The following is an 18,738-nucleotide window of genomic DNA, read 5'->3' as shown; positions in this document are numbered from 1 at the left end:
TGGCTTTCTGTGAAAACTAAGCCATCAGCCCTCCAGCCTGAGGTTGAGGGGCCTCCACATCCAGCAAAGCTCCCACCTGCTTTCTGTCCATCTTTTTGACCGGGGCCCACCTTTACCATGTGATCAGCTGGCTTGGATCTTTTTGGAGAAGGTTCAGGAACGAGCCTCCTGCTTGGGGGAGGGTGGCTGGGGTCTGAGCATGGGAGATAGCAGTACCAGCAATGTGGATGGGAGAAGACGCTGCGGGGACCAGGAGCACATTGTGTGAGGGGAGAACAAAGGCAGCCATTGCAGGGGCTGCTTAAAGATGCCCTGGGGTTGCCATGCCAGGCAGCAGCAGCACAGACATGCTTCCAGTGCTGGGAGGGTGTTTGCAATAGGACAGGGGTTCTGGGGTGAGTTGACCTGGGTGTTGGAGAAGGCAGGAGAAAGGATGAAGGGCTGGGGCTTCAACAGCAGGGCTCCCAGGAACTCCTAATGACCTCTGGGGGAAATGGTCACTTCCTGTCATCTCTGCAGCTGCTGCACTGCACAGAAATGGGCTTTCACTCCAGGGACTTCTGGGAGAGTGTGGACAACTTCAGCCAACCTGCTTCTCTCCTCCCCCACCCTCCTTGTCTCCCTCTGTCCCCATCTTTTCTCTCCGAGATCCCCCTGTGGTGCCTTCATTGGTAAGGAAAACTGAGACTCAGAGAAGGAAAGGGACTTGCCTGCAGGCACATAGCAGTGTACAGACAGAAGCAGGACCTCCATCCGACGACTCCTTCCGCCCCACAGCGCCGCTCTCCCTGCCCTGCCCTGCCCTTCTAGCCTTGTGCGCACTCATCCCAGCATCCACTGCTCAAAATGAGAAAAGTTCCCACAGGCTGGGCACCAGTTCTGTGAGATACGTGGTGCCAGGCCTCAAAGAGCCTTCTCCTATTTAATCCCCACTGTTCCCTTTGAGAGGACTTGTCCCTACTTTACAACGAGGAACAAATCTCTTAGGATGCATTTGGTTGCAAGTAACAGAATGCCTTACTAGTACCAAAAGTGGTTTTGATGATAGGAGTTTGTTTTTTTCCTGCAGAATAAAAATCTGGATATGGTTTCTTTCAGAAGCTCAACAGTCTTTTCTTGGGCCCCAGCTCTTTTCACCCTTCCATTCTGCCATTGTCACCTTGTCAGCCTCATAGGTCTTGCCTAATGGTCACAAGATGACTGCCTAAGCTCCAGGAATCACATTCTTACACCACAGCATCCAAAGATAGAAAGGGAGAAGTTGCTTTTCCGGGTCTCTGTTTTTTTCAGGCGATGTGTTATGCTTTTGGCCTCCGTGGTCAGAGGTAGGCCAGCAGCAATGAGGAAATGGAGAGCCAGAGAGTGTGCCATGTTCTCTTGGGCCATTTCTGCCATCACCAGCATGTGGTGGCAGGGATGGGATTTGAACTGAGCTTCTTGGGTGACCTGACTCTGCCACAGTGCCTGCCCTTCTGCTTCAGGCTGCCTTTGGCCACATCATACTTTCGTGGAGACTGATTCTGGTTGCCCAGGTCACTGCTTATAACCTGAGGTACAAGTAGTCCAGAACTGACCACTCCCTGCAGAGGAGCCAGGCTGGCCAACCTCAGAGGGGTTTCAGAGGGGAGGAAGCAGCAGATACTCAACGAACCCAGAGTCTCGAGCTCCAGCCCTCGAGGTCCTGGCCTTCCAAAGGCCTTTTTAGGCAAACCAGTCCTTGGCTCCCCAGACCTGCGCCATGCCATGTGTGGCTTAAGACCCATCAACTTGGGGCTGGCTATCTGTTTTACAAAGGGCACCTCCACCGCCCAGATGAAAGGATTTCTGTTGCAGTTAGGGTACTTTAAGTTGTAATGGGTAGAAACCTAACTCAAGCTTGCTTAAGAGCAAAGGGTATTCATTAGTTCCTGGAACACAGTGGTCTTGGGTTGATGAATTCAGGTCTGGCTTGATCCAGGGTGCAAATGATATTCCCAGGACCCAGCTGCATGCACCCCTTCCTTGCCCCCTCTCTATTTCTCAGCTCTGCTTTCCTAGTTGATGCCATCCTCTGGCCCCATGTGATTGCACGATGCCTGTCCACAGCTCTGGCCCCTGCATTCCCTCCTGTTCGTATCTGGTGGGAGATAACCAACAGCTCTTGTCTTCTGTGTGCACAGAATCCCCAGGACTCACCTCAGTTTGGCCCTGACTGGTCTGAGTCACCCATCCTTAGCAATGACCAGTGGGGCTACTTCAGTTTCGGGGGCTAGGAAAGGCCTCATTGAGGACTCACTGTTTGCAAAGCTCCAAGGTCTCACTGGGCTTGCTAGAAAACAAGGCGCCAAGATAAGGACTGGGGTTGGGTGGGGCTGGGACAGGTGGCTCTGTGGAGGAGGTGGCACTGTGGAGGGCTGTAGAAGGCTGGGTTGGGCTGGGCCTGCGGAGATGAATGGGGGCACATTCCTGGAGTAGGGCAGCGCAGGATCGATCCTGGAGCGCCCAGTGCTTCAGAGTGCCTGCCATGGGTGCTGGGGGCAGGGATGACAGCGAGCAGTGTGTTCAACGCTGGGAAGCCTTTGGTTTTTAAAATTCGATGCCCCTCAGAATGCTATGGAGGGTGGCAGACACTTCCAGTCATAGGAGCACCATGTGGCATGGACCCTGTGGGAGCCAGAGGTTGCTGTCTGATGTCCCCTCCCAAGGATCCTTCCTTCTTCCAGGAAGTTCACCCCTAGGTCCCCTGGGCAGCCTGAGGGTCTGGGACAGGCCCAGAAGCACCAAATTCGATAGTATCTATTTGGCATTATGAATCAAGGAATTTTCTGGAGCCAAGTTTCTCCCCAGTCCCCTCCCAGGCCTGAGAACCCCACCCTGAGTAATTCCGGGCTCTGGGCAGCACCTGGTACATTGTTGGCACTTCCTGGGGGACCTGTCAAAAAGAGATTGATTTTTCTCCCTCCAGTGGTGCAGAAAATCCTTCCTGCTGCTCCAGACAGGTTTGGGGCATGGCTGGCAGGCAGAGGAGGCTCTGGATTGCAGCCCCACCCAACCTGGTGCAGGAGTCCCCTTTACAGACCCCAGCTGCTGCTTACATACATTCCAGGACAGGGAGCTCATTACCTCACCAGCAACCCTCTTGAACCCTGGTGAGCTTTGTTGGGGAGGTTGCCCTCTGACTGAGCAGGAATCTACTGCTCTCTGACTCCTGCCAACAACTGGGGTCCCAGCTCTGTGCTCTGGGACACAGTCCTTCCTGCTCACTCTGTCCTGGGTCAGGCCTGCAGACCCTGTGGAGTAGTGACTAGGGATCCCAGAAACTACCTTCTCCAGGCTGAGCAGCTCCAGCTCATTCACTGTGGGTCCTCCAGCCCTCTCCTCTAGACATCCTCTGTTTCTTTCCATCTGCTGAGGCATAGTCCAGTTCTGAAAACTGTATAGGAAGACCATCCCCTTCTTTATTGTGGGCATTAGGCCTTAGTTAATATGGCCCCAGAGTGTTGGCTTTTCAGTAGCCTCCTAGCTCATATTGAACTTGTGGTCAATTTCAATCTTTCTCAGTCTCTCCCATACTGTGATTTTGCAATCAATTTTTTAGATATCAAAAATTGTAGATGTTTAGCCCTCTTCTGGCTGGTTTCAGCCACTGTTTTATTCTGTGGAAGGGACTGAAGTCTGCCTGGCCCTGCACTCACATTATCCTCTGTAGATGCCTGAGCTGACTGGAGTCAGATTTCGGTAGCACCAAAAGACCCTTTTACTCCCGAGATTCCCCTCTTTCTGGCCACTCACCATGCCTGAAATGTCCTCATTATGTGCTCAACATGTGCTCTTCCTTAAGCCTGCTCCCTCTTTCAGTTCTCTGTGTCTGTTTCCCAATCTGAAATGCCTTTTCCCCATCTACCTGAGTTTGGCCAGTTCTAATTTATCCCTCCTGTTATCTGACTCCAGCTCAGCCCTGGCCTTCTTGGGGGAGGCTTCCTTGAGATGCACACAGGAGCATCTCACGGGTTCAAGTTTCCTTCTCTGTTGCTTTCACTCCTTCATAGCACTTACCAATGTATGATTAGATTCAGGGGAATTATTAATTCCACAGCTACTTCTGGTTTGGAATCACAAGCTCAGAGGTGGCAAGGACTGCAAACTCAGGGAAGGTGGGGACCGGAAGCTCAGAGAAAACCGGAGCAGCACCTCCTTGTGTCATAGTGTTCCTGGGAACTCCCCAGCAGGGGTGACGCCAAATACCACACAGTAGGTCCTCACTGTGAAACAGGTGCGTGAGTGAATGCCTACGTGAACAGACATGCCCTAGGTCCTGTTCCCCTTGCAAACACCGGGCAGCACCGCTTGCACACAAGGCTCTTCATCAGAGGCGGGGGATTTCAAGGTGAATGACCTGGCCCGAGGAGTGTGGCCAGTGGGGTTCTCTGGAAGCAGAGGCTGAGATGGAGTTTCAGGTCCCAGCTATTTATTGGGGATCTTTATAAAGGAATAAAGGGGAAGAGGAGGAGCAGGCTTGGGCGGATAGAGGACTCACACTTGGATGCTGGCCCAGCAAAGCCTTGATGGGGAGCACTGGACTCGGTCCTGCCCATTACGTTGGACTGCCTCTGGCTAAAATGGCCAGACCTTTATACCCTTGCCTCTCTTGGTCCCCAGATGCAGGGCCCCACACCCTGAAGGATCTGACAGCTGGAGGCTATGCACTAATCACACTCCCAGGCCAGTGGTGTGTTGGAACCCACTCCTATGGGCTGGAAGACCCACTACTAAATATTCAGGATTTGTCAGTTGTTAAACTGCTGGTAGCTTAAAGTCAGCCATGGCGGGAACGTTTAATTTATTCCTCAGAAATTGGGAAACACTACGTAACAGGGCATTTTGCTTTTTCTTTTGAGAGCCAGTTTGAGCAACATACCACTACTTGTAGCTATGAAGCAAGTCCTCCCTTGGAGGGCAATTGGCCTGGGGGAATGCTGACGTATAGGCAGGTCATTACAGTGCTAAGGAGACAAGGACTCTAACAGCACAGGCCAGCCATGGAAACCATGAGGGAGTCACTGTCTATCCTGACAATCAGGGAAGGCTTTGTGAGGAGCTGACTTTTTTCCTGACATGGCAGAATATTCAAACACTACAAAAGACAATCCCATGAAAAGTAAGACTCCTGTTTGTCCACCTGGTCCCCTGGCACTGGTGTCCTCCCCAGAGACAGCTGCTCTTACCAATTCCCCTCATGTAATTCCAGAAATACCCTGTGCTCTTACAAGCATACATGGATGAGTCTTCTTTCTCATACAAACAAGCTCCCAAGCTGCAAGCCTTTCTACACCTTGCTTTGCTCTCTTAACCATGGACCTTGCACAGTGTCCTTGGTTAGTGAGTAAGAGCCATTTCATTCTCTTTAGCAGCTATAGGGCATTCCAACTCATAGATGTGCCGTAATTTACATAACCAGTCCCCACTGGTGGATCTTCAGATTCTTTTGTCCTTTGGATATTTCAGATAAGGTCCCTGTGAGGCTCTTTGACATCTTGCACAAGCACAAGCCTCCCCGCAGGTTACATATTCAGTAGTGGAATTGTTGGGCCATCGTCTGTCATGGTGATAAAGATTGGCCTTCCAGATAAGGAACAGCATGTGCAGGGCCAAGAGGCATGGAAGGGGTGAGCTTGCTCAAGCGGAGGCCGCTGCTGTGGAGAGAGCACGGGCCTGGGGGCCAGGAGGGTGGGGCTCGGCTCGGCCCTGCTGCAGAGGAGCCAGGTGTATCCACTGTGGTCATGGCTGGATGCCACAGGCACATTCAGACTGGGGAATTAAGGAGAGTTTAGAAAGAGACCACTGTCCAATGACCGATGGATGCGTGGATAAAATGTGGCATACCTGTACCATGGAATGTTATTCAGCCATGAAAAGGAAAAGAATTGTAACACATGCTACAACATGCACAGACCCTGAAAACTTTATGCTGAGTGAAGGAAGCTAGAGACACAAAATGCCACATACTATGTGATTCCATTTATAGAATAGATCTGTCTAGAACAGACAGATCTACAAAGACAGCAGGTAGATTAGCAGCTGCCTGGGACTGGGAAAAGGGGAAATGGGGAATGACTGCAATGGGTATGGAGTTTCTTTTGTGGGGTGACTAAAATGTTCCAGAATTAGATTGTAATGATAGTGGTACAATTCTGAATATACTAAAAACCACTGAATTGTACACTTTTGATGGGAGAATTGTGTGGTATGTGAATTGTACTGCAGTAAAGCTGTTTTAAAAAAGAAGGAGTTTGCTAATAAAAGGACCAAAGTAAAGGAATTCAAAGAGTTGGTGCAGCACCCTGGGGCTGGCTACACTGGGGAGTGGTTACTCCTTACGCCTGAAGACAGGGGAGGCTGAGCTGCTAGAATCCGGGGGCTGTATAGAGAGGACTTCCCAGCAGGAGCTGTGACCTTTGATAGGGGTGTGCAGACATCCTGAAGGGCCCAGCAGGGAGCAACCAGGGGGAATAACTTCCAGAACTTTCCTCCTGCCCTCTGATTTCCTGCCAGTGCCTTCCACAGGCCAAACCATCTGGAAGGGCCTACTGAGGCCAGACACCAGATTCACAGATTTACTTCCTCATTTATTTTTCTCATATATTGTGAAATCTCAGCATCACAAGATGGCAAAATGGCAAACTCTAGCAGTTTCATGCAGCTGGTCTTTAACCTGCAACCCAATGGTGCAGCCACTAATATAAAATACTGACATTCTGCCAGCTGCTCCAAGCCCCTCGATTGTCCCCCACCTTTGCCATGGCTTTTCCTTGAATCCTCTCAACTTCACCTATATCCGGCAATGGAGGGTTGATGCCTGGCTAGCTTGGCAGGGCCTGTGGGACCCTGAACATTCAACTGACAATTGCTCGGGCCTGGGGCATATTGCTTGTGGAGTGATTTGAATGCACCCCCTTGGTGAATTACCTTCTGGCGTTTTCTGCGCACCGGCTGTATGCCAGGCACTGGGAAGCTGCATGGAGCCGTGTCATCTTAGAGCCTGAGCCTGAAAGCCCTCAGACCTCCTGACACTGAAGCACAGAGCCCAGGCTCTTCAAGTGGGGAGGTGAGCTCATAAGTCCCCTCGGGCAGCTCAGAAGCCTGGCCTCAAGCAGTAGGGTGCAGAGTGCAGCTTTGTCCCTCACACACTTCCTCTGCTATTGTCCCCTGCCTCAGGGAGAGGGCTGGGTGCCCGTCTGGTGACCAGCCCTGGCCAGGCGGCTGTGATTATGCCTGGCTTAATGTGGACATAATGCAGTCACTGCAGCTCTCAAAATGCAGAGTGTGCAGGGCTAGCAGGCTGGATGTCACCTGATCGGAGCGCATTCAATACCACCATGGCATCACGCCATCAATGGCTTCAGAAGAACAGGGAGGCCACATTCAGGGGTCCAAGAGGGGCAGAAGGAGCAGTGACCCCCATCCAGGACACAGGAGCCATTTTCTGCACTAGGGCCATTGCTTAGGGCCCACCACGGTAGTAGCCCTCAGTATCACACACATGGAAATACATGCAAGCCTTGGTATTGCTTTCCCACAAAAATCTTCCAGGGGCTTCCCATTGCCTTTTTTAAGAAAACAACTTTACTGAGGTATAATTCACATGCCATACAGTGTCACCACTTAAAGTATGCAATTCAATGGCTTTTAATATATATTCACAGATATGTGCAACCATCACCACAATGAATTTTACATTATTTTCATCACCTCAAAAAGAAATCCGTACCCATTAGCCATCACTCCCCATTTCCCTTCTTCTCTGCAACCACTAATCTCCCATGTGTCATTATGGATCTGCCTATTCTAGGCATTGCATGTAAACGGAATCACACAATATGTGGCCTTTTGCATCTGGCTACTTTCACTTAGCATATAATGTTTTCAAGGCTCATCCACGTTGTAGCATGTGTCAGTACTTCATTCCTTTTTATGGCTGAATAACATTCCACTGTATACCTCATTTTGCTTATCCATTAATAGTTGAGGGAGTTATTCCGCTCACTTTTTGGCTGTTATGAATAATGCTGCTATGAGCAATCATGTACTCATTTTATTGTGGACATGTTTTCATTTCTCTTGGGCATACCCCTAGGGGTGGAATTGTTGAGTCACACATTCTGTGTCTAACATTCTGAGGAGCTGCCAGACTGTTTTCCAGAGTGGCTGCCTCATTTCAGATGCCCACCGGCAGTGCAGGAGGGTTCTGATGGCTCCACACCCTCGCCGACACTTGTCATTGTCTTAACCTCCTAGTGAGTGTAAAGGAGCATGTCGTTGTGGTTTTGATTTGCCTTTCCCTGGGGACCAGTGCTGCTGAACACCTTCTCATGTGCTTGTTGGCCATTGATTGTATCCATTGCATTTTTATAAATTGAGATATTGCTTATGTGAAAAAGGTACACAGAGCATCCCTGTTCACTTAAAAGAATAGTTACAAAGCATGATCCATGTAACCATAAACCATATCAAGGAGCAGAATATTGCCAGGACCCCCAGAAGACCGCTGGGTGCCCCTGGCCAACCACAGCCTCTCCCCGCCCTGGGAATAACCTTGTCTTGATACTGGTGGATGGGCTCCTAAACAATACTATCCAGTTTTGCCTGCCTTTGACCTTGATCCAAATGAAATCACTCTATGGAAATCATTTCTGGCTTGCTTCTGTCCCTCCACACTGTGTTTCTGAGTTAGTCCCTGTCAGTGTGGCTTGCTAGAGCTGTTCATTGTCATTGCCCTATTGTGTTCCATTGAAATGCACACGCTGTGGTTTATCCACTCACTGTGGATGGTCATCTGGATGGTGCCCAGGTCAGAGCGATTATGAACATTGCTGTGTGGACATTCTTGAACCTGTTTCCTTTGCACACACAGTGTGATTCTCTAGGATATGTGTCTTGGAAATGGAAGGTCTGAGTCATAGGCATGTGCATCCTCAGCTTTAGTAGATATTGGAAAACGGGTTTCTAACATATGTGTACCAGGTTGGCATGCCTCCAGCAGTGTCTGAGGGCTCCAGGTGCTCCATATGCTTGCCAACACTCAGTATTGTCAGAATCCATTTTGAGCATCCCCCAGGTATCTCTGTCAAAGCCTCCAGCTCAACTGGGCCTGAGTGCATCAGAAACACCTGCCTCACTCTGCCCCCAATTGTGTCATCACACCTCCAAGCCTTTGCTCTTTCTCCTGCTTTTTAAGCCAAGGCAGAGAGGCAGGCTGGAGATTTGGGAACTATCCCCTCACTGACAACCTGTGTTGGGGATATCTGTGTTGTTTTGGGGACACAGATTTGTGGGACGCAGCCTGCATTTGAAGGGGCTGCTCATCCAGCATGGGCTGCGTGGGGCTGGGGGGTCCTGGGAGACTGCTGCCTACAGGAGGTACTCTGTGATGCCAGGTGTTCTGGAACCAGAGCCTTCAACCAGCCAGTCCTGTTCCTGAACACTTTGGATGCCTGTGGCATCACTGGCTCATTTGATTGCAGATACTGAGGTTGAAATGTGGTGGCTCTCCCTCCCTGGTGGTTCTGTTGACCAAACACTGGTCACCTCTCCTGGAAGCAGAGCTCTTAGGGCTAGGAGGACCCTGAACATGGACCCAATTCTCAGAGACAGGGACTTAATCTTGTCACCTCAGTATCCCCAGCATCTTGAATGGGCCCAGGGCCAGAGGCAAGACTAGCGAGTTTTTTGAATGTCTCATTCTCTTCCAGCACCCTGATTTTCTCAGAAAAGATGGAATTGTCTTCACTATATGTTAGAGTTAAGGAAACTGAGACCTGGAGAAGAAGCATCACATGGGAACTAAGTGGCCAGCAGGCACTCAGTTCGCCCCTCAGCTCCAAGCCCCTTGCCTCAGAATGTCTCACAGACCAGCTCTGAGACTTCTGTAAAAAGGAGTCAATCATACTAGCTTCATGGAATTAATAAGATGCCATACATAAAAGCATGGGCCCAGTGTGTGTGCAGGGGGTTAATAAATGTCCACTCACTTACCCCTTCCTCCATTCATTCTTTCATGATATAACAAGCAAAAGCAATTTGACAGTCTGAATGAAGGAGAATAAAAATGCTCACACATGGTGAACCAGCAACTGTGCTCACTGGGAAATCCCCATCTCTGTGCCTGTACACAGTAGGAGCTCAATTCATGACTTAGGATGGTGGAGGAAGGAAGAGAAGCTTTAGTCCCAAAGATATTTCTTTATAGTTGAAAAAGGAAGAAAGGGGTGGAGGGAGGAAGGAAGGAAGAAAAGTGACAGAAAGAAATAAAAACAATTTTTTAAAGCACACTGAAAATAACCTGAATATGCTGTACTCTGGGTGTTGGGTAAAATGTTGCCTTCTCTTATTGCTAGGCTATTCTAACACAAAGGTAAGCAAAATATGGCTCATGGCCCAACTCCAGTCCACTGTCTTTGTAGGTGAATAAAGTTTAAATGAAAAACATCTGCCATTCAATTCTTGAACTTCAGATAAATGGAATCATAAAGTATGTCCTCTTTGGTGTCCAACTTCTTTCCCTCAACATTACCTCTTAAAGATCCATTATTTGTGCATGTGTGAGCAATTCATTCTTTCTCCTTGCTGTATAGTATTTCATTGTATGAGTACAGTTAGTCACTATCGTTATCCCCATTCTACATATGGGGAAACTGCTGCACAGAGGGCTGAAGTGGCTTGCACAGCACAAAGGCTGGAATGAGAGGGCCTAGAATCCAGGTCTGAGTTTCCTACACCAGAAAGAAAAAACTAAAGCCAGACCCAGATAGGTGGGGCAGGGGTGGGGGGCGGGGGGGGGGAGCTGGGGGCTGCACTTGGCCTTGGCGTGCAGTGACTTGTGCTGTGCTCTTCCCCGCCCTCCCCTGCAGATCCTGGAGGAGAACATGAAGCTGGAATGTAAGTGCCACGGCGTGTCAGGCTCGTGCACCACCAAGACGTGCTGGACCACACTGCCACAGTTTCGGGAGCTGGGCTACGTGCTCAAGGACAAGTACAACGAGGCCGTTCACGTGGAGCCTGTGCGTGCCAGCCGCAACAAGCGGCCCACCTTCCTGAAGATCAAGAAGCCACTGTCGTACCGCAAGCCCATGGACACGGACCTGGTGTACATCGAGAAGTCGCCCAACTACTGCGAGGAGGACCCGGTGACCGGCAGTGTGGGCACCCAGGGCCGCGCCTGCAACAAGACGGCTCCCCAGGCCAGCGGCTGTGACCTCATGTGCTGTGGGCGTGGCTACAACACCCACCAGTACGCCCGCGTGTGGCAGTGCAACTGTAAGTTCCACTGGTGCTGCTATGTCAAGTGCAACACGTGCAGCGAGCGCACGGAGATGTACACGTGCAAGTGAGCCCCGTGTGCACACCACCCTCCCGCTGCAAGTCAGGTTGCTGGGAGGACTGGACCGTTTCCAAGCTGCGGGCTCCCTGGCAGGTCACTGCCTGGATCTTCACAGGGAACCGCAGGAATGCTGAGCTTGTCTTTTCTGCTGAGGAGGGTACTTTTCCTGGGTTTCCTGCAGGCATCTGTGGGGGAAAAAAATCTCTCAGAGCCCTCAACTATTCTGTTCCACACCCAATGCTGCTCCACCCTCCCCCAGACACAGCCCAGGTCCCTCCGCGGCTGGAGCGAAGCCTTTTGCAGCAGGAACTCTGGACCCCTGGGCCTCATCATAGCAATATTTAACAATTTATTCTGATAAAAATAATATTAATTTATTTAATTAAAAAGAATTCTTCCACCTCGTCGGGATCCGTTTTCTGCAATCAAAGTGGACTGCTTGCTTTCCTAGCAGGATGATTTTGTTGCTAGGACAAGGAGCCGTGTAGAAGTGTACATAACTATCCTTTATGCAGATATTTCTACTAGTTGATTTTGCAGGTACCCACCTTGCAGCACTAGATGTTTAAGTATAAGAGGAGACATCTTTTATACATATATAGATATATACACACACACATTTATATTTTTTTTGCTGTTTGCTGCTACTTATCCAGAAATTTAAGCTGGTCCAGATTTGGAGACGTTTTTCCAGAGTATGTTTTCCATCCTTTTGCCCTTCCCAGTTCAAACTTCACCATTAGAAAAATCCAGCTTGGAATACATAGAGAGGAAAAATAATAAATTCCCAGCAGTTTCCATCTTTCGGAAAGTGAGCCACCGGATAAGAGAGAATATTTTGTAAGAGACTATTTTTATATGAATATTTTATTTATATCGAGTCTGCTGTATCATTCCACGGCCTGTGCTTCTTCTTAATTCTGGTACTCACTTAGGGGTAAGGAGGGGTGATGCCTGGTTGTGGCGTCAGGCCCCACGGGGCCCCTTGCACAGCTGGATTCTTGAGTTCTGTTTGCCAAGTGGGCACAAGCTGCCCCTGGATGCCTGGGGTTGAGGCATCATCTCATCCATGTTAGCCGGGAAAGAAATCAAATCCCCAGCCTCAGCCTGTTAAGCTCAGGCCTTTCAAGCAGGGCCACTGAGTGGTGGCCTCGAAATGAATCACTGTGGTGGGTGGTCATCATGCCCCTCACAGGGACTTGACCGTCATCCTGCAGCAGAGGCCAGTTCAGGGAGCCCCACACCTCACCAAGACACTAGCCATTGCCTGCGTGTCCTGGAAGGTGAGATGCAGTCCTCAGGTGAGGGGACCCAAAGCAGATGGGGTGAGGGGCCGATGAGCAGCCGGGCCCAGCGGGGCTTCCTGGATATCCTGCTCCCAAGGCCAAGCAGCAGAGAGAGGTTCAAGTGAGGCCACTTTGCTTTGGGTCCAGCTACACCCAGAGCCTCAGCCTAGAAAGCTGTCCTCCAGCAGGCTGGGGGTGTTCCAATATGTGTCCGTTTGCATTTCCGGGGTGTGTGTGTGTGTGTGTACTGTATCTTCTTAGGGACTTTAGTGTAGTCACGTGACTTTGCGCCTTGCAGCGCCTCCGCCGTACTCGTGTGTGTATGTGTCTGTGTGTTTCCATGCTACCCAAGCGCCTGTTTCTCTCCATGTGCCTGGGAGATCAGGTCTCAGGCATGGAGCTGCATGCCTTTGCATCTGCTGCTCCCCAGAGTCTCTGCTTGCATGTGAGGCCTGGTGGTATGAGGCAGACAGCAGAGATTGTGTGTGATTGTGTTGAACCACCAAGAGAAGGCACCTCTGAACTCTGTCCCCACACCCATGGGTGAAAACCAGACACCTCTGAGACCACAGCACATCCCCATGGCCCCACCTGCTGGGAGCCCCTCAGTATCTAGGCTGTGTCTGACTCCTCAGCGTCCACACTGAGCCTGGATCACAGCATGGGCAAATAAAAGTGACTGGATGGTTGCATGGTTTCTTCCCTTGGACCTTTTTTTCCATTTTTCTTTTACTTGGGTGTCTGGAGGAGTGGGCATGTGAAGGGGCCATGGAGTGAATGGATGGAGGGATGGATGAATGTGTGAGTAGGTAGGTAGGTGAATGGGTAGATGTGTGGATGGATAAGTAGGTGGGTGGGTGAATGGATAAATGGATGGATGGGTAGATGGATGGATGAAGGGATAAACAGATGGGTGGATGGATTGATAAGCGAGTGGATGAATGGATGAATAGCTAGGAAAGTGGGTGGGTGGATGAGGTAGGTACACCTACAGATAGGTAAGAGAGCAGTTTCTTGGGAGTCCACAGGTCACATTTTATCTTTGCTTTGGAAAACCTACCAGATCTGCCATGAGTAGGATGGCTTCCCAACCTTGCAACCCTTCTGCTTCTGGCCTCCTTGGCACCTGGGAATGGGGAAGATTCTGACCAGCCTCCCCAGATGAGTGTTCAATGATAGTTACATAAACACAGTCTCAGAAGAGTCATCCCTGTGTCCTCCCTCACTGTGGGTTCCCAGCTCTGGGGCCTGCCCTCTCTCTGGTGCCCTGTTCAGCTGTGCTCTGAGCCCCAGTTTCTCCACCTGTGAAATCAGAATAATAACACCTACCTCACAGGGCTGTTGTGAGGATCCTCCCAGTAATGACTGTATGGCACTTTGAGTTGCAAAGCAATGGATGAATGCTAAATATTATTATTAATTATTATTATCACTATTCTCTCCACAACTATGGGATTCTTCAAACATGGCTTGTGGTAATAAATATTTGGTTCTGCGTTGGGCAGAGGTATCCACCAGCCCCTTTGGTCTATTCCTAAAGTGGCTTTTCAAAAAAACTGACGTTACAAAGGCCAAAATCGTTAGAGGCTGAACCAAAAACATCAGAAAGCCCAGGACTATAGTGATGAGAAACCAGATGCCTGGGGTCTTGGCAGGAACCCAGTCTCAGAAAGTAAGCTGCTCAACACAAGGGCATTTTTGCCACATGGGAATGTGGGCCTCTTCATGGTCAGATCCTCTGATTTTTCAAGAAAGGACAAACATCCACGTTCTTAAGTAAAATATCCCACTTTTTCAGTACATTGACAAACACCATGAGGATGAAGCAAAACATGACTGCGGGCTGAACTTGGCCTTCATGCCACCAGCGTACAGTCTCTGACTTGGACCCATCTCTTGTTTTAGAACTGGAGAAACTGAGGCCCAGAGAGGGCCGGGGCTCAAGGCCACACAGCAAATTTGGCAGTGAGAAAACAAAGTCCAGGATGTCTGCCTCCCAGGGATGGCCTTGCACCAACATAGTGCACCAATGGAGGCAGCAAAATAATTTGAGGGAAAGGGTTAAGAGGGATAAAATTCCTATACACACACACACACACACACACACAGACACACACACACACACAGCCTCTGGACTTGAGTTTAAAACTAGCTCAGGGCTTCACGGAGCAGGAACTGGACTTTCCCAAAGGCCCTGAGGAGATGAACCAGTGCCTGAACCTCTCTGCAGAGGGTGCCCTGCCAATTGGCAAGGGAGCCCCTCAGCAAGACCTGAGTCAGAACAGACCTGGGGAGGCTTTTCCCACCAAAGGTCAAGACAGTCCTGGGGAGGATTTTTGACCTGAGGTCAGGACAGTCCTGGGGAAGCTTTTCCCACCTGAGGTCAGGACAGTCCTGGGGAGGCTTTTCCCACCTGAGGTGGGGCTGTCCCCTGCACACTTCAAGGCAAGTCTAAGACATGTTTCCTGAGACCCTAGGAAGCCTCTTGCTCCCACTTCACAAATGACAACCAGTCTCAGGGAAGAGAAATTACCTCTTCAAGGCCTCACCACCCAGAAGCAAGGGCAGGAAGGCTATAGTTTGGGCTGTCACACATCATCTGAGCCATCATCACCTGAGCCTTCCACCACCTCAAACAGAGAGGCTTGAGGAAGATGGAGATAAGAGGTTCAGGCTGTGGACCACACAGGCTGTCCATGCCAGACACAGATTGCCATTGTCAAATTCCTCCCCTTCACCAGGCACATTCAACAGGCTGCCAAGCTCTGGCAGTTTCTCCCTGGGGCATCTCATGAGTTTTCTCACTGCCCATCACCTTCTTTGGCCACCATTGTCTCTTTCAGGTGAGAATCTGAAAGAATGCCAAGGCCTCCTCCAGGTCTCCCTGCTTCCACCCATACCCCATCAAGCCAGCCTCCAAGCTCTGGCTAGACCAACTCACACCATACCTACCACCAGCCATGGCTCCCCATTGTCCTGTAGGTAAAGTCCAAGTTCCTTATCCCACAGTGACCTTGCACCTGCCATGCTGGCAGCATTTTGCACAGCAGTAGCAATGGTGCCACTTAGGAGATAAGCACTCTGCCAGATGAGGTTCTAGCAGTTCTCATGCCCTCTCTTTCATTACCACACCCTATTTGTCTCCAGCACAGAATTACTGTGGTCCCATTTCTCTGTACATCTTGTCCTTTGCTGTCTCCTCTGCCCAGAGCACTCACCTTTCTTTCCCCCATCTGACAAACTCTTCTGAAGACTCCTCTGAAAAGTCTGTTCATGCTGCTGCAGGGAGGATGAGACCCAGGGCCACCCACACGCAGCCCTTGCCCACATTCTTTTCCTGGCCTGCTAGAATCAGAACCACACTCCTTGATGGTGCTCCAGAGCCTGCTACAGGGCCCACCCACATGAAGATTCACTGACAGGCACAGGACTGGAACTCATGTCCCAGGCTCGATGACCAGGCTCCTTTCCTGCTTGGGGAATTGTGTCAGTGAGCTATGGCTGAATAACAAACTACCCCCAAACTAACTGCCTCCAGACACTATGGATTGATCTTTGCTCATGAGTGCATGGGTGCACTGGGCACTTCTGGTCTCAACTGGGCTCTCTCACACACCTATGGTCAGCTGTGGGTCAAGTAGGTGGTGCTGCTGAGCTTAGCAGAATCTTCCACATATTTTGGGGTCAGCTGTCTATAGGCTGCTCTAGGGTGGCTTCTGCTAGGACAACCAGGGCCTCTTCCACATGGTCTCATCCTCCAGCAGGCTGGCCCAAGCTGGTTTACATCAGAGGGGAAGGACTCCAAAAGTGGGCGCAGATGCTGCAAGGCTTCTTGAGGCCCCGGCTTGGTACCATCACTATATTAGTTCTCCATGTCCTACCGGCAAAAGCAAGTCCAGGCCAGCCCAGATTCAAGGTGTAGGGAAGCAGATGCCACCTCTTCCCAGCAGGACCTGCCCAGCTACATAGCAAAGGGTGTGGGGAGAGGGAGGGGAATGATTTCCCAGAACTCAATCACGGGACAAAAGGAGAGCTCCTTAGCACTGATGCTATGGTGGGGACACAGCCATTCTGCTGTGTGGAGACCTCGAGCCTCAGCTGCTCACCCTGCCAGTTGTGCAGTCCTGGAGTCAGTCATGGGTCTTGTCTTCCTCTACTCCATCCATCAACAAGTCCCATTGATTCAACCTCAAACTATACCCAAATCTGAGCTCTCTCTGTCTGCACAACCACCAGCCATTTATGGGGCTGAGTCTGGCTGGGTTTTTGCCACTCCCAGATCCTCTTGTTCTGGGCCATGTGACTGGGTTCTGGATGATGAAGTAGAGGTGATGCACTCCACTTCCTGGCCTGTCAACACCCCCAACGCTCCTTACCTATGTGGACCATGGGATGCCAGCTGTGAAGCCACAGAAGGAAGGGCTCTGGGTCCCTGACTGTCCACCTGGAGGAAAGTCAACCTGCTGGTCAGGAATATCCGCAGACAGGAAATACATGGCTGTGGGATCTGGGAGTTCATTTGGTACAGCACAGAGCCCCTTTCTATCCAGGATCCAGCCTATCCCTCCTCCTTCTGTTCCTCTAACAAGCCAGCTTCCACACTGCCTCTGGGCCTGTGCACATGCTGCTCCCTCTGGTCATCGCATGGCTGACTCTTTCTTGTTAATAGGGCTCATGTCAAATGCCAACACTTCAGGACATACTCACAACTAACCTGGCTCCCAGCACCCCCTCACCCACTATTTTTGTTTCTTTGTGCCTCTTACCACTATCTGAAATGATGCTTCTCATTTGTTAGAGGCTATACAGTATAGTGATTAAGAGCATGGACCCTGGAGCCAGATGCCCTGGATTCACTCCTGGCTCTATTTACTGGCTGTGTGGTTTGGGGCAAATAACTTAACATCTCTGTGCTTGTACTTCATCATTAGTAAAATAGGAAGAGTAATGGGATTATCACAGTGATTAAATGAGTTAATATATGGAAGTTGCTAAACATAGTGCCTGGCATGCCGTGAGGCTGTGGAAGTGTGAGCTTTGCGTATTAATATGGTCATTAAGTTTCATGAGAGCAGGACTTTGTCTGTCTTTGTGGCTGCTGGGTTCCCAGTGCCAGCACACAGTTGGGGTTAATAAATATTTGTTGAATGAGAATGAATGAGATCGGAGCCTGTTCCCAGACTTGCCAGGCCCCCTGCCTGGGCCCAGCCAGGCTCAGAGGCGGTGGGCTTGGACAGGCGTCTGAGTGGAGGAGCTGGAGGACAAGCGGAGGGTCTGTCCTGAGGGCCGCCTGCTTGCCCAGGGGCCAGTGGGGGAGTGGACACAGATCAAGCCCCCTCGACGTGGTCACAGGCACATCTGCCCCATTGACAGGGCAGCCACCAGTTGCCACAACAACGCTTCTGGCCCTAGAAGAATGTGCTGGAGACAAAGGGAGAGCTCTGCAGCCACTCCCCAGCTTAGCCCCCGAAATGGCAAGCTGCCCTGACCCAGAGAAAGTGTCACACCACGCATGTGCAGTGCACACACACAGAGAGAGAGAGAGTCACCGAGCAAGAGACCCAGAAGGAGTCACACAGCCCCGGGAGTGAGCAGACGCTCACAAAAGGAGGGACAAAGCTCTGACAGACCCCGCGAGAGGCTTCAGAGACACACACGGGCCACCCCCAGGGGTAGAGGTCACATGCACATAATGCACACCCATCCAGACCCAGGCCACAGACCAGGGCTCAGGGAGGCCTGGGCAAACCTGTCTCACCCAGGCACCCGTGGCTTGACCTTCATCATTCACCTGCAGTCCCTGCACCTGCCTGGCAGCAGGCCCCAGTGTGTGCATTGCGGGGGGCTGGTAGGCAGGCGGATGAGGGTGTGTTGGGTGCAGGGTGATGGGGTGGACTTGGGGATGTGTAGGTTGGAGACAGACCCAATGCCACCTCCCTTAAGAGGCCATATCAGGCAAGAGGTACCTCAGCATGAAGAGAGACAACCTCTGAGGCCCAAGAGAGCACCCTTCTGAGGCTCCCTCCTGCCTCACGCAGAGCAGCATGCCCCCTGCACAGCCCCCACTCTTGGCCCTTCCACCCTCTGAGCCAGAGC

General features: G+C 50.9%; 1 protein-coding gene across 2 annotated transcripts in view; it reads left to right on the top strand.

Moving 5' to 3' along the window:
• WNT7A (Wnt family member 7A) overlaps positions 1-14,154 on the top strand; it is a 64,494-nt gene extending 50,340 nt beyond the window's left edge. For both annotated transcript variants that reach the window (XM_016940526.4, XM_016940527.4), the window contains exon 4: positions 10,887-14,154. In XM_016940526.4, the coding sequence (XP_016796015.1) occupies positions 10,887-11,366 (480 nt within the window). In that variant the 3' untranslated portion in view covers positions 11,367-14,154. The remainder of the gene's footprint in view (positions 1-10,886) is intronic.
• Positions 14,155-18,738: the final 4,584 nt, after the last annotated feature.

The sequence above is a fragment of the Pan troglodytes genome, chromosome 2, assembly GCF_028858775.2.
Source record: "Pan troglodytes isolate AG18354 chromosome 2, NHGRI_mPanTro3-v2.0_pri, whole genome shotgun sequence".
Taxonomy (NCBI): domain Eukaryota; kingdom Metazoa; phylum Chordata; class Mammalia; order Primates; family Hominidae; genus Pan; species Pan troglodytes.
The sequence above is the reverse complement of the archived record's forward strand: the minus strand, read 5'-3'. Positions and strand labels throughout refer to the sequence as shown.